A 15748-nucleotide genomic window follows, 5' to 3' on the forward strand; every position below is an offset into this window, starting at 1 on the left:
TATCTGCTTTCGAATGGTAATACAGAGTTGGGTGTAGGTCACAAGGACACAGGGGAGTCGTCAATTAGATGCAGAAAGAATCACTTGCAAATAAGACAGATAACAAAGGAAACTTTTCAGTCTTCTTGACAAGAGACTTTCCAGAGCCGCAATGCAAACAAGAGGAAGAGACAAATCCTTTTGTTCCATGGGGAGGTTATAAATGGATGTACAAGAAGGGATCAAGAAAGGAACCAGACACGACAGAGCCAATCACGACCTGCAGCGTGTTGGTCAGGACAGAGATATCCAGACATCTCCAGCCGAGGAAACAACTAATCCAGATAGCAGCTCGCCTTCAGATTCGAGTACCATCCATCCGCGACCATGACGTCTGTGGCCGAGACACTGACCGCCACCGCAACCTGCGACAGAGAGACTTTCCCCCGGAAACTCACGCGAGCGGCCCCCAGAGGAGCCTCGTCTCACTTTGTAGGGAACGCCATCATCATCCTGTCCTCGTTTGCCATCTCCACTTTAGCCATGAACTGTGGCAAGAGGATTCAGGAGTCCAGAAACAAACCCAACAGGGACTAGCAGCGATGGATGTTCTGTTTTCAGCTAACATTTGTTAAGCTGGGCAAGTCAAGCAAGAGTATATTTTTGTGATATGACGGCAGGTGGAACTCAGCCAGCTGCCTTTTTTTGTGTTCCTGTAGCAAAAGTCATGTGTGTTATGTCTCGTGTCAAGTGTGCTCGGTGTTTGACTGGAGAGTCAGAAGAGAACGAAGCCTTCAGGAGATGTGAGACAGATCAACAACAGAAGAGTTTCTGTGATTTCTGGAAGACAAGCAGTCGGAAATAATCTCAAAATGCATCCATGCAGGCTAAAGGTGTTTTGTTGGATCTATACAGATTACAGTGTGGTATTTAAAGAAGGGAACAATAATATGCAGTAGTACCATCAAGCGTCATCCTCCTTTTACCTCATGCCTGTCGTCTCGGCATGTAAGATGAAAAACTAAAGATAATATAAGAGAAAAACCTAAATATGACTTTGTTTAAAACATAACTGAACTAGGTTGACCTTTATTACTTTTACTAAATTTGAATCATTTTTTCATCATTTTCTATCTTGCCTGGTTTTCAAGTGATAAAGTGTGTGTTACTTTTTCATAAATTAGGCTGTTGTTCAATTAAAATATGCACAAACTCACATCTAAATTGTATAAGTGTATGATTTTTACCAATGTTTAGTCTCAGAAACATCCCTCCTTAGTCTACCAATGGTCTGCGTACATGGAGGGGCTCCACTTTCCTTGGTATCACGTATCAATGTGAGAGTACACAACCAAAAAAAAACTGATAGATTTGGATTCAGTGCAAAAAAAAAGTAAGACACAAGTACTTTTCAGCATGGGGTAAATCCTGTGTGGCAATGTAATGGTTTATGCGAGACCAATGCAGCTTCTCAAATCCCTGGTGAACTTTGATATATTGCCATTAGAGGGCAGTGTTGGCATTAAATATCACAGCACTATCCAAAAAGGCTTTTTTTTTTTTATCTTCTTTGGCATTGCATAGATTTTAAAACGAGGGCTCATGGGAAAGCAAAACACGAGTTTTAAAGATTATTTTTATGCGTAAAAAAAACCCCAGATACACACTGGACAAATACGACAGATTATGATTCAAGTTTGCATCGGTGATACAAAATCATGTCTGTGATGTTTCAGTGAAGTCCGTCCACACCTGTGCCAGAAACAAGACCATTTGGCTGTACATGAAAATCCCACAACGAGCTCACGGTCTCCAGTGTGGATGTGCATGTCCTCTAACAGAGTCAGAGTGTGTCGAGGCTCCTCAGCCTGCGCTCACTGAAGAAGCGGTGTGTCTGGTGGGTCGGGTTTTGGTCGTTACCTCCAGCTGATGCACTGAAGTAGGACAGCATGGACCTGTTGTTCTGCCGCTGCGCTGCCTTCTCCCCACACTCTTCATCATCATCATCCCTGAGGACAGATTCAACAAAAGAAGACCTGATTGTACTCTGTCGTTAGCACTCATCTCCTCAGGTCAAACAATTTTCACAGATGATTGATGTGACTTGGAAATCAAAGGAAATGTGTTTTTTACACACCAACAAATGTAAGAACTCTCATAAAAGAAACACAACAAAGCCTTTTTTAGATGCAAACTGGTAACTTTTTTTTTCTTCTGTCAACTCTCGAGAGCTGGAAATAATTTTTAATGCGTTGAGAAAATTCTTATCAGCCAAGTACCTTGTGCAGCACAGATGGAAATGATCTGAGAGCAAATTACCAAGGGCAGAAAGTGCTGGGGAAAAAATGTAACACTAGATTTAAAAGTCATTCATCTTTAACAACTTATGTGGGTTTGTTTTTTTTAAATAATTGTCTGGAAAAATATATATACCCAAGTTCAATTAGTAGCCTAATAACTAGCTGTAAAACCAAAATGAACAACTTTGTGATCTACAGAGGACGGACACTTAGAAGGACTTTGAAATACAATGAGTCTTCCTGTTCACAGCAGCAGGCAGTGTGGTCTGAAAAACCTCCAAAAATAGTGAATAACAGCCCTATAACAAATCAGTAGACACTGATGCTATTGAACCAATTTGATGCAACAAAAATTAAGCACAACAAGATTTCACCCATTTTAGTCATAGCAGTGCGAGGCGGCGTCTCAATTTTAAACATTTGGAGATAAAACTTTTCTGCCTCTGGACAGGTGATGAGTTTGTTTAATCTCCATGATACTAACGGCTCTCTGCACACAATGCACTGAAAAGACAATATGTCACTATTACTGTCAAATAGTTATTTTATATAAATTATATTTCTTATTGCGTAACAGACAAAAAACAATCTTACAAAATGATTCACTCTGACATATTGAAACGATGGCCCTTATACAAAGGCCACATACTTTCAGAACAATTTGAAAACAGATTCAGTATCTGTGAGGCAACACAATTTTACTTTTAGTAAACTATTTAGAAAAATTATTCATTCTGAATGGTTAAATGGTAAAACATGGAAATCGTCCTAAAGGGCTACACTTGATACCAAACATGCTGCTGCAGCATGAAGGGAAAAATCCTACAGTCTTGTAGGAAATGAGTTAAAATCATTATTACTCAGGCGTGTTATTTAAACTACACTTGTTTTTTTGTTTTTTATAGATTCTGAAAAGCCAACCATTAAAGTGGTTTAATCCATAAATCAAGCTCTGCTTTTATACATCACAGGATTTATAAATCAACTCTGAAGGCTCTTTACCAGTGGACAGTCACTGCCTTGCTGTCCATCAGGGTTTGTGCTGTGCTCCAGCTGAATCGAACAAATTGAGGGTACCCAAACACAGGGTCGAGGCAGTTCAGCAGCCACGCTTTAGTCTTGGGGTCTGAAAACACAGGAAAGATTCAGAGTTTCTACATGTATTGATAGTTGTTTAACCAATTTAGCTGTTTTAATCATTTAGATGCTTCAGTATATTCAAAGATGTCATTGTCATTATAACACGTGGATTGTTTGTTACCATTTGGGTATCCTGAGCCGTAATCGGTGTCCACCTCTCCCAGGTCCTCCGCAAAGTTCCAGCCTTTCACAATTCGATCCCTGGCAACCTGAAAAACAGCAGATAGCATGTCAGAGAACTTTTTGTTTAAGAGTTAAAATGTTAAAAAAATTGGGTTTTCAGCAGAACTCGATAATCCTGAAGAGATGCCACGGAAGTAAAAAGGAAATCCACAGAGGCAGGCAGTCATGACATCACACAAGTTACACCACAGAAAACCAGATTCAGATCCCAACTTCTGTTGAAAAATAGACAAAAAACGTACCTAAAACTACTTCACTGTCTTTATAAGAAAAGAAAATAATATTGCATATTGTGTTCACATGCTCTTGCATTACCAGAAAGCAACGACAAACACAGACTATTCACCATCCCTCATAAAGTTCAATCGAGGTTTAAGGTAACCTAACGGCCTTCTGGAGGAAGTATGGGGACAACAACCTAATAATGAGAAACGTTAAAGGAACGAGAAAAAGACTGTGATCCAGTTCACTGACCTTTGCACAGATACTGGCTGCGCTGACGATGGGGAAGAGGGAGTCAGCTTTTGGCCTCACAGACACCTCAATACCCGGGAACAGCTGGGAGAGTTTCCTCTCATACTTCTCTGCTGGACCGACTGTGTCCACAAAAACCTGCAGATAACACCGGAGGGGGAAGAAGGGAGACCAAGGCAGGACATACAGAGCAGAGACAAAAGGAGGATGAGGGACAAGTGAGAACAGAAGAAGAATGGGTCATTGCAAAGCTGAAGGCTTGAATGAAAAACATTGACTCCGATGTGAACTAGAGATTCAAATGTTTATTGAGAACATAAATACGAGATCTGACAGGAAAAAAAAAAAAACTGCTGACTCGGACGGGGGATATCGTCGGGCGGTGGAAAGAGCACTGAGGAACTCCTAAAACCAAACCAGCATGCCCCCTGGAGAGGAGACAGGGTCTAAAGACTTGAGAGGGGGGGCACACTCACATCCCTGGCGAAGTTCTCCAAGGTAGTCTAAAAGCTCCTCGGTGGGCAAGGGGGTGGATGAGATCCGTCCTGAGAGGAGATTGACAGGCGGATCGGTGCGGCCGCAGCAGCAAAACAGGCGCTGCACCGGACCGTGTTGGTGAAAAGGGAGTTGAGCCGAAAGGCGAAGCGTTCCATTTACCGGTCGATCTACGTTCCGACCCTCACCTATGGTCACGAGCTCTGGGTCGTGACTGAAAGAAGGAGATCGCGGCTACATGCGGCTGAAATGAGTTTCCTCCGTAGGGTGGCCGGCTCAGCCTTCGAGATCGGGTAAGGAGCTCGGACATCAGGAGGGAACTCGGAGTAGAGGCGCTACTCCTTTGCATCGAAAGGAGTCAGCTGAGGTGGTTCGGGCATCTGATCAGGATCCTCCTAGGCGCCTCCCACTGGAGGTTTTCCGGGCACGCCCGAACTGGCAGGAGACCCCTGGGAAGCTCCAGAACACACTGGAGGGATTATATCTCCCAGCTGGCCTGGGAACGCCTCGGAATCCCCCGGGAAGAGCTGGAAAATGTTGCGGGGGAGAGGGAAGTCTGGGCCAACTTGCTTGGCCTGCTGCCACCGCGACCCGATCCCGGATAAGCGGAAGAAAATGGATGGATATTCATGTGAAGGACTTGTTTACTTACCTCTTTCAGCTGTACTCCACTGTCCAAGGCATACTGTATCAGACCAATCGCTGTATCATGTGAGAGGGCATTCAGGTTGTATTTTGTCCTTGAAGCAGAATGTGAGATTAAGTTAGAGTGTGTGTGTGAATTAAAGTAACAAACCTCCACAAGCTTGACGCGGTATGTGCCAGTTACCTCTGCAACATGCTGGTAGAGATGGTGTTGGGTGAGAGAATCTGCACGGCCCAGCCTACAGAACTTTTGGCTTCATCCAGTTTTTGGAAAAGATTCTCTCTCTCTGGCTCTGAGAGGGTCTTCGAGTCTTACAAGGGAGTGACGAATTAGTGAGGAAATTAATTTACCACTGCAGAAAGAGGGTGTACGGCATATTATGATAATTTATTTGCAGAGGGTATTTTTAAATTGGAAAATTTCATGTGGAGTTTTTTTTTTCCAGAAACATAGCAGTGAGCATCATGCTGAGAGACTGCAGAGATGTAGACTGACTGTATTACCTGCCACTTTTAAGTCTTTCAGCTCCTTCTTTTTGGAAACTGGACAGAAACATATCCCATACACCATGGGCCCTGCATCACAGACAACATGAACACTGTTTTTATATATATTTATAACCACATGGCACATTTAATAGCAGTGCTGTAAAAGTAATAAGGCTTTGTTGCAACACTTTAGAAATATCTGTACTTTACTTTTTATATTTCCGTAAACTTTCAATTTTACTCCACCACAATCTCCCTAAGCATCTTAGTTATTAAAACAAAATAAAAATCGGCAGAGATTTGATAGGTGAATAGATGAATCAGCGGCCCTATAGTTACAAACTATCATTGGTAAATCACCTTCTGTGCAAACAAATGCTCTCAAAGCCCTGGTTTAGCTTCTATTTCCTTTCAAATCCAGGAATTACAGAAGGTAGCGAGTACCAACCACATTATGATAACTAAATAACATTAATCCTAATTTTCACTTGAAGCCCCAGTTCAACAGGTGATATATCGTTTAAAAAAAATAAAAAATAAAAAAATCTGACAGGTTGCTTCTTTAATGACAGCATATGTACATTTTATATGAGAAAATTACCTGTGATCTTTTAAGTATCAGATACCGAGGCAGAGCAATTTAAACGGCAGTGTGAGTGATATAATCGATAAAACAAAGAATAAAGCTCAGAGCTACTTTCAGACATCTTAACCAGACGAAGAAATGTTGTGTCAAGACAGGTTATAAAAAGCTTCTTATCCAGAATAAAAACCAACTTGCACACCCAGCACAGGCCCCCTGCCTGCCTCGTCGATGCCCAGGCAGCAGTCCTCCGTCCTGCAGACAGCAGGGATCGGAGACGCCAGTCGGCAACTGACGGAGTTGTCGGCTTCAAAGGAGTTGAGCTCCATGACCGCTGGCTGAAAGGACAACGACACACGTTGATGTATGTTTGACGTCATGTTCACATCTTCTCGTCTTTATCACTACAACTCCTGAAAACCGAAAAACCCGAACCGAAAAAGAATATACAAGATGTTTTGAGCTTTAATTATTAGTTGAAGCGTTTCCGAGAAAACCGAAAAGTATTATACGTCATGATAAATCTGAATAAAGTTAATTGTGACCTGTTTAGACGGCAATTGGGTTCTTCTTAAGCGTGCTTCTGTCTGCGGTAGATTTGGCGCCCCTGTGTGACGTCATGTACTTCTTCCTGTTCTTCTTCTTCTTCTTCTTCTTCTTCTTCTTCGCTGGATTATGCAGCGCAGCGCCGCCACCTGCTGAGCTGGAGTCTGATGTGAACACTTACAGCTCGTCTGCATCCACTGACAGAAGTATTCTGAGCTCTTGCCGAAGTATAAGTAATGATACCACACTGTGGAAAAAAAAATCCACCATTCAAAACCATACCAGAGTTAAAATGTAGCCTATATCAGTAAAATGTAGTTAGAGAAGGTATTTAAAAAAAAAACAGTATGCTCCATGTTATTGTTTTAATATTATATATGATGTTTTTGGATTAATGTTAGGCTACTGCTGCATTGATGTGTATTTTAGTGCTGTAGTTATTCAAGGTTGAGCTAATTTTAACTACTTTATGTACTGTTTGCTGGTTTACTGCAATGATGCACTATTTTCTATAAGATCATCATCTGTTTCTATCATTTATGTTCTATGAGAACCACCCTAAAAGATTAACAAGCTAAACAAAAACCTCCTGTTTTTGTCTTCAAGTGCAGCTTCCAGAATCAAAGGATTTTCTCCAACTACACATGAACATCCAATCCTTCAGTTAACAATTTTTTTTTGTTTTAACTCAAAATCATCTGGAGATAAAAAAAATTGTTTTGCAATAAACAGGAAGGGAATTGCATTCTGAAAAGTAACTACCGTTATCTAATAAATAGTGAAATAAAATTTTAAAAATTTGCTTTCAAATGTAGTGGAGTAGAATTATAAAATTGCATAAAATAAAAATACCCAAGAAGTAAAAAAAAAACAAGTAGCCTACTTCGAATTGGTACTACAGCACTTGAGTGTATTTATTTTCATTCGCCCATTGGAAATACAATGTAAAAATAGCCCCGCATTCAAAATATTACTCAAGTAAAACTACTCAAATTCTGTCAGTAAAATGTGTTAGATTTGGCCAAACTTATCTAAAAAGTCACATAAATGGCAGATTGAGCTGTTTGCTGGCTTCAGGGCATAACATAGACGACAATGTTTGATTGGTCTAACACAAATGTATTTAGGAATATTTATGTAAAGTCTTACAAGAAAAGTACTCCTACATGCCTGACTCAGACTCGTATCATTTGAGTTATTTAATTCATTATGCTTTGATTTGTTTGTAATCACATTATTATACAACGAATAGTAATACACAATTAATAAGGGGACCAACTGTGGCTGCTGGTAATCCAGGCCGAAAAATGGATGAAAAAAAAGAAAACTAGAAATTAACTTTGCTGTGATACACATTGTGTCTTTCAACTGTTTTTGTATCTTTGTTGATTTTTTCCACCTGAAATTCTTGAAAACTTTAAAATTCTATTTAAATTCCCCCATGACACATACACTTGCCATTCTTCCATAGTTTTTGAGCAATTCAATGTTGTTTTTCAGTTTTTACAAAGGCCACAATGCAGGTTAAAAGCTGGGGCTACGGTTGAATCAGCTGTTTGTTTCTTCTCTCTCTTCACATCATCTCTTTTTTACTTGTTCACAACATGATCTTATCAGTGCTTGTGTATCCTCTGAAGAGTTGGATTCGTTCAAGTTCCCTGAGAAGCCACATGTTCTTTCTTTGAAAATATATTATTTTCCCCCAGTTTGGGTTGCTTACTTTTTCTCTCCAAAATAATTTCAGCTCTCTCCTCTCGTTATGGATATTATCACCTTTAATTTTACTACATTTATCATCTTTGTTTGCCTCGCTTTAAACACAATGCCAGTAATGAACCTGACATTGGGATTTGGGATGCGGTTTGAAAGGGTTTAAACTGCAGCTGAACGTGGAGGCAGGGAGGGAGCCTCAGGTGGAGAGGAGAGTGCAGAGTGAAAGGAAAGCCATGTACAAAAGTCCAAGTGTACACTGGTTACTGAGCTGAAATTGGCCTTGCCTCTGGCTCTTTACACCCACCCCTTCTCTCTCTTTCTGTCCCTCTCGCTCACTGAATGGCTCTCTTTGTCTTTCTTAGTAACACGCAGTCCCCAGCCGATTAAATGTGGGGAATTAGTAGTCAATTTTAGCCTACCACACACACAAACACACTAAACAGCTTAGGTTGGTGGGGCTCTGATTGTGTTGTTATTACAGTTCACACGTCAGCAGCATGGTTTTAATTTATTTTTTTCACCCTTCCACTTGCTAACTGCTGCGTGTGTTATTTCTGAACCGTTATTGCTGCATTAAAAGAGTCTCACACAGGATTTCTTTTTTTTTTTTTTATAAATAAATTGATTTAATAGATGACAACAATAATATTCCAACATTGCTTTTCTTGTAAGGAAGCAAAATACTCATGTGAATGTATAGCAAACACTTTACAAAACTATCCAGAATTATACAAAATGGAAGAAGCAAAGGTGTGGCACACAATGCATTATTACTTACATAAAAATAATAACTACATGGTAAAAGGGTCAGTATAAAATTATAAAGTATGTGTCATGTAATAAAGGTGAAGCTGTGGTAATGACCATTATTCACATTTGATGAAGAGCAAGAGGGCTGTCTGGGCGCAACATAGAAAGAAATACATGGTTTTGGCCTACATGTGGTGCAGAATGGGCGTACATGTGATTCTAATCCTTAAGTAGGACCCAAAGCTGGCCAATTATCTCGAGAGATTTGGTTGAGACTTTGCACTTATAGATTTTAACTCAATTATTGGGTGAATCAAAGGTGAATCAGAAAACTGTGAGGTACTTCAAAAGCAAAAAAAAAAAAAAAAAAAGACTACTCTAGTGTAGGTTTTACTGTTCTGAAATTCACTTTAGTTGATCAAATATCCATGGTCGTATTTCACTTTTACAATTGGCACAAAACAAATAGAGTTGAGGTAAGTCTCCAAGACTGAGCGACAAGTCGAAATGCATCTTTTAAAAGCTCTCTTTCCCTCTCGTTTTCCTATTTTTCCCCTTAAATGCTTAATTGTTTAGTTCAGAGAAGTCAGTGTAAAGGAAAGGACAGCGGTACAGACTGTGCTATCTACAGAGAATAAAACAAAAGTTGCAACTATCCTTTTTCTGGCCATGAAAAAACAACCCCAGGAAACATCTCAATAAAACAAAACTTGCTTTTTCCCAAAGCAGTGGTGCAGATGGGTTCGTGTGATATCAAACCAGTCACAATAAAGTTACACCCTAGGATATCAACAATGACAATAAACTTACTACTCATATAAAATAACACAAAAACATCCTTTAGTTTGGTTAATAACATCTGATTACGTCAGTCTAAACCCATCAATTCTGGGTCAAATCAGAGTCACTCATCAATCCAACATTTAGCCCACTCCCAATGTCTCTCTCACTCATCTACCTCTTGTATACACACTTGCTGTACATCCCCACTCATGACTTTTTGATGGCACACGTTTGTTAAGGTTTTCATATTTTTGATTGGCTGTTGAATCACACTTTATACTGTGAGTCTGTGGCTGTTTTATAACTGTGTGAAGCCCCGTGGATGCATCTTACATTATATTGGCTAAAAAAGTAAAAACCTCTAATATAACGTCAATATGGCACGGGCAGACACATATACACAATCACACACTTGCATATTTGCACACACACAGACACACAGACCCACTCACAAACTTCCCATATTTCCCTCTGCTCAGCTGGGCTCCCTCAAGGTCTTGTGAGTGTGGTGTAAACAGGCTGCTCCCAGTGTGTGGGGCTGTGAGAGGGGGCCACGCTGGAGGGGTCTCCTATGGTAGTGTACAGAGGCCTCTGTGTAGGGCCCATGTAGGAAAAGGCTGAGTACAGCCCCGGGGCCTGGCTAGAGTGGGCATAGTACGCCCCGGGGGCCTGGTGCTCTCCGTACTCAAACTGAGCCCTGGAGGCCAGCGAGGGAAAAGCAGAGCCATAGTGAGGGAGGCTGAGGGGGGTGTAGGTGACATGGGTGCCTGAGGAGGGAGAGGATGAGGCCTCGGCGTAGTGGCTAGCGGACGCAGACTCACTCTTGATCTGAGCCTTGGAAGGGTCGGAGGAAGACGGAGAGGCTTGAGGCTGCTGCTGCTGTTTGGAGAGCCAGGCGGAGTGCCCGCTAGCAGCAGCCAGGGCATAGGCATAGGACGAGGCTGAGGATCCAGCTGCAGGGGCCCCGGTTCCACTCTGAGGGTGGCCGTTTGGAGGGAGGTACTGGTCAAACTCGTTCACGTCAAACGGCTCAATGTTGGCCATCACCTCGTGGCTGATCTCGCCGATGTCCATGGTGCCAAAGTCGATGTGGGGTTTAGCGCTTGATGACGAAGGACCTCCGGATGTCCCTTCAGCTCCCACCCCAAGGGCTCCCCTGGACCCCCCTGATCCTCCAGCCGCTCCTGCTCCCCCCTCCCTCTTGGCATCTGACAGTTTCCCAGACTGGAGCTCAGTCTTTGGGGTGGTGGGGGGCGTGGGTGGGCTGTGACCCTGACCTAGAAAAGAAGGAGGAAGGAGCAACATAGTCAGGTGAACTCTGACAGAACGCACAACAAGGTTTCGTTTTTTTGTCTCCTGTCTGACTTTCTTTTGACTGATGTTTAGGAATAGTAGCTTAAATTTCTTCGTTTTATACCTTGCCATTTTTCTTGACTAAATATCTCTTGAATCGTGAAAGTACTAATTTTGATAATGTGTCCAGACTCAGAACCCGTGAGCCACCTACCAGCAGGATGGTGGTGATGATGGTGGTGGTGGTGCAGATCACCCAGTGGAGACCCAGCCCCACCGTTGTGCTCCAGATGCAGGGTCTTGTAGTGTGACTGGGAATGGCTGGCCTCCCCTTCCCCCTGACTATCAGACTCACTAGCAGCCGCCAGTTTACCGTTTTTGCGTCTCCGGGGCTGGTACTTGTACTCCGGGTAGTCCTTCTTGTGCTGCTTCCTCAGCCTCTCTGCCTCCTCGATGAATGGCCTCTTGTCGTTCTCGTTTAGCAGCCTGGGGGAGAAAAAACAAGGATTGATTTAGTCTTGTAGACCTTCTGAGTTAATTTTTAAATCATTTACTGAGACTATGTGTGGAAATATAATTTGATCAATGCCGTGCGCAATGAATAAACACTGGGATAATTCGCCATCTGTCTGGTTTAAATAAGTGTGAACATTTTCCAAAGAACACACCAAAAACTATTTTTGTTTAGGTGTTTTCCTTGGTAACAATTACCTATTTGAGCTATTAATTTGTCAATTTTCACATTTAAATTCAGTACCAACGTCCTGGCATATCCTTTACGCATGAACACAGGAAACGTGTCACTGTAGGCCACACTGTTCTTTTCTGCGACAAAGTTTTAAACAAACCTCCACAGTTTTCCTAGGGTCTTGCTGAGCTCCGCGTTGTGCAGGTGGGGATACTGGTCGGCCAGCTTCCTCCTGGCCGCTTGCGCCCACACCATGAAGGCGTTCATGGGCCTTTTGACGTGGGGTTTAGTTTTGTTTCCGTTGTTTACGCGCACCGGCATAGGCACGAGTGTCCAGTCATATCCGTCCAGCACCTGACTGACCGCCTCCCTGATGCCGATCGGAAAGCGATCGTCCTCTTCCTCTGATTTGGCATTGGGTCTGCCTCCATCATCCCCGCTGCCGTCCGCCACACACAGCGCGGTCAGCTGCTGCGGCGGCCCGGTCAGAGGTGAGTCCTGGCCGGGCTGCGCTCCGGGTCGAGTCGGTGACAGTGAGTGACCATCGTCGGACCCTCCGGGACTCAGCTCCGACTCGGACAGGCTGTGCTCCTCACCGGACATTTTTTTTTTTTTTTTTTTTACAATTTCACCTAATGACAAGACAACCCTCTGATGCAAAAATGTTTTTAGCGAGAGTCCAAAGTCCAAACTATTAAGCTTAACAAATGGTTTTAAATGAAGTCTGGAGTGTCCAACGATCCCAGTTATTGTTGACTTTCCTCAGGCAAAGCCATACTGCTGCGTAAAAGTGTCCAAATCCTTTCCACCGTCGGCTAGAAATCCTTATCAGCGATAGCAGCTATATCTAAAAATCAAAGACACAACAGAAACAATTCAGAACCCCACAAATTAAGTTAAATATAATTTTAACTTGGCCAAATTTACCTCAAGCTAAACTGGTGAACAGATTTGGAGATCTCTGGCCAATAATAGGCTAATTCTATTTGGACGAAATAACCGCATCCAGAAAAACAATATCCCACCGATAAAAATACATAAATTAAGACCGAAACTATTTCAATAAGAATGATAAGAATACAACTAACACGTAAATATTGATATGAAATGTCCCCTCTTATGTTAGACATTTTTTTTTTAAAATTACATAACTTACCAATTTAGATGTCCAGTGGTTCAGCATGGGAGTGTGTGTGGCTGACTGTAGAGCCGATGAATGGCTGCTCTGTGTGGCAACACCGGAGCTTAAAGAGCGCCTTGTGAGAAGGACTGGGAGAAAAAAAAGTGATTGAAAGTGGAAAACATTTCTAGAGAGGCAGCATTCCAACACACATAGTCCCGCCCCATTCACAGGCACCACGCTGGTCTCCGATTGGTCCCCTAATTATCCCGCTTCTCTCTGATTGGACGGGACCGGGACCGTTAATGTTCGTCTGTCCATCACTGCAACATTTCCAGCAGAGGAGAGGTGAGATTTTACCTCGGAGTGGCTTAAATGACTCTACAGTGCGCCCATTTAGAGGCAGGAGAAGGCCAGCTTTGTGAGACGTGTTGACATGTTATATCAAACAAATAAACAATCATGAGGAGAGTTATTGCCACGTGTGGTTACATTCCTGAAAAGAAATCTCCCATGAATTGTAAAGTTCAGCTCCGATTTAACGAGATTCTGTGAGATACAGGAAATGTAGTTCACAAATGTGACTCTTATAAAAACCCATCAAACAAACAGCAGCCCAGCAAATCTGATGCCATTTAAAACAAGGAAAGAAAAATAAAGCATTTGGTTTAGTGATGTCACAGAATTAATGCTATTCAATTATATTTCAGTATATCTGGGGCTTTAAAATAATCTCACAAAAACCATTTCAAGTATTTATAAGATTTTATTTCTTTATTATTATTATTATTATTATTATTATTAAACTGAAAGGATAAACAAACTTCTTATCAGAAAGTTAATATTTCACTTTGAATACCTTCTTAACTTTAAGTTTCTTATTACAACATATCTAAAAGAGATTGAGTGTTTCACTGAGTCCACACCAAATTCATTTTTAAACATCTAAATCTCTCTCATTAGGTTGTTCTGTGGATGAAGAGGCCGGTGTGAATACAAAAAAACAAAAACAAATAATAACATGTTAAAACAAATCTGAGTCACCATTTCTTAAATAAATAATAATAATCTGTTGATCTTGGCTCTTTCTGTCCGTGCGTAATGGTCGATTTGTACACGCTTGTAGGCCATGACTTGTGCCGTTAAACCATGGCCTGACGGGGAGGAAGATAATCGACCTCAGCAGCATCTGATGCGCACCCGGACACACACACATACACACACAAAATGAATGCAACAATGACCCCTGTGTGTCCTGGCCTCTCATGTTGAGCCCGACTCTCGGCTTTCTCGCTCTCTCTCTCTTCTTTCTTTGCTCTCTTTGTCTCCATCTCAGGTGAATTGTAGCCATGTGATCAAACGCCCAAGCCTCTATCCATTAACCCTCGTAAATGAAAAAATGGGGGAACAAAAAGCAGTTTTGTGCTGCAAACATGGAAAAAAAATTGATAACAGAGAGCGATGTGTGCGTCTTTCTCCCCTTATGTCCGAGCATAAGACACTAGTCGGGCACACATAGAAAATACTCTGCAGCAGACGGGACACATGGATCTCTTCTGCTTCTCCGACACTTTTCTACCTCTAAATACTCTTCAACACCTGGATTTGGGTCTCGGAGGTGCTGATGGTAGGGGCCTGTGTTTGGGGATGAGGGAGAGATGGGTTGGTGGAGGTGGTGGTGGTGGGGGGGACACCTACATGCTGCACCCCACCGACACAACCAGCAACACTGGGATCCTGTGAGGCCTCCGAGGCTTGTGAAGTGAGTTTTTTTTTTTTTTTTTTTCTGTCTGTGTTGGAGGAAGTAAGGGGATTGTTGTGTCTAAAATGTGCGCGTTTTTTGTGCAGTTTTATGCGGAGTTGAAGCCTGGAGGAAAGCTGCGGTTTTACGGAGAGTGTTTAGTTAGTGCTGCTGGATGTGGATGTGAATGACCCCCCAGGGGAATGTGTCTAACAGCCAGGGGAAGGTGGTTTTTATATCGTCAGAACGTGCACGAAAATAATCCAACAGCAAATGGACTCGTTTATAATTTCCCTTCATATGTTGTCAATAAGACATTTAATCTGAAGTACAAGTTTAACAACATTTTTGTAAGGAGAAGAAGCCTGTATTATATATAAATTCAGCGAATTTATATATAATACAGGCGAATTTCGTAGGGCTATACAGCTGTGCTTATTAATATTAATACTTTGGGGTTATCGAGTTGATGCTAATCAATTATTATTTTTCGTTTCCTTTATTGTGCCTGAGTATTTTTGCTATTTCTTTGTTGCCGTTATATATCAAACTGGTTTTGTTGTTGCTTTAAGGTAAACATTAAACGTTTGTGGAAATGAAGATTTAAAAACCGATATGTAAAATTTTTACGGCATCATTTTTACTATTTATTGAGGGTTAAATAGGACAAGCTGCTTCTTGTTTTTATGTATACGATAAAACGTTTTTTTTTGGAAGCCAAATTCTTTTTCCATAATTAATTATGCAAAAATAAACCTAAACAAAATTGTCAAATATTTGAGGGCTAAGAAAAAATGATAAAACGAACTTTTCAGTACTTTTTGTT

General features: G+C 41.7%; 2 protein-coding genes across 4 annotated transcripts; both read right to left on the bottom strand.

The window, feature by feature from the left end:
- Positions 1-6914, bottom strand: rnaseh2a (ribonuclease H2, subunit A). Of its 2 annotated transcripts, XM_069697280.1 has the most exons (9): positions 6834-6914; positions 6491-6626; positions 5721-5792; positions 5401-5527; positions 5224-5311; positions 4077-4214; positions 3541-3628; positions 3282-3405; positions 1-1988 (listed from the first exon to the last, which is right to left on the bottom strand). In XM_069697280.1, exons 2-9 carry the CDS (start codon positions 6615-6617, stop codon positions 1823-1825), a joined length of 930 nt encoding a protein of 309 aa, XP_069553381.1. In that variant the 5' UTR covers positions 6618-6626; positions 6834-6914; the 3' UTR covers positions 1-1822. The 2 variants fall into 2 exon arrangements, with proteins under 2 accessions (XP_069553381.1, XP_069553382.1); XM_069697281.1 differs by lacking the exon at positions 6834-6914 and having other exon boundaries at positions 6307-6580.
- An 838-nt stretch (positions 6915-7752) lies between these two features.
- LOC138620258 (transcription factor Sox-10-like) lies at positions 7753-13333 on the bottom strand. Of its 2 annotated transcripts, none has more exons than XM_069697283.1 (4): positions 13218-13333; positions 12222-12908; positions 11747-11859; positions 7753-11357 (listed from the first exon to the last, which is right to left on the bottom strand). In XM_069697283.1, exons 2-4 carry the CDS (start codon positions 12662-12664, stop codon positions 10570-10572), a joined length of 1344 nt encoding a protein of 447 aa, XP_069553384.1. In that variant the 5' UTR covers positions 12665-12908; positions 13218-13333; the 3' UTR covers positions 7753-10569. The 2 variants fall into 2 exon arrangements, with proteins under 2 accessions (XP_069553384.1, XP_069553383.1); XM_069697282.1 differs by having other exon boundaries at positions 7754-11357; positions 11588-11859.
- Between the last annotated feature and the right edge of the window lie 2415 nt (positions 13334-15748).

Source organism: Brachyistius frenatus, unplaced genomic scaffold (assembly GCF_029030835.1).
Source record: "Brachyistius frenatus isolate BFR_SWC_R1_liver_20210118 unplaced genomic scaffold, ASM2903083v1 Contig_23, whole genome shotgun sequence".
Classification (NCBI taxonomy): domain Eukaryota; kingdom Metazoa; phylum Chordata; class Actinopteri; family Embiotocidae; genus Brachyistius; species Brachyistius frenatus.

Coding starts and splice junctions, on each gene's coding strand:
- rnaseh2a (XM_069697280.1), bottom strand. CDS start 6,617: ATGGAGCTCAACTCCTTTGAAGCCGACAACTCCGTCAGTTGCCGACTG. Junction 5,528..5,720: donor GAAAGACTTAAAAGTGGCAG/GTAATACAGTCA, acceptor CTCCCTTGTAAG/ACTCGAAGACCCTCTCAGAG. Junction 4,215..5,223: donor GTGGAGTACAGCTGAAAGAG/GTAAGTAAACAA, acceptor TGTTATCTGCAG/GTTTTTGTGGACACAGTCGG.
- LOC138620258 (XM_069697282.1), bottom strand. CDS start 12,664: ATGTCCGGTGAGGAGCACAGCCTGTCCGAGTCGGAGCTGAGTCCCGGA. Junction 11,860..12,221: donor ACCCTAGGAAAACTGTGGAG/GTTTGTTTAAAA, acceptor TTTCTCCCCCAG/GCTGCTAAACGAGAACGACA. Junction 11,358..11,587: donor TCATCACCACCATCCTGCTG/GTAGGTGGCTCA, acceptor CTTCTTTTCTAG/GTCAGGGTCACAGCCCACCC.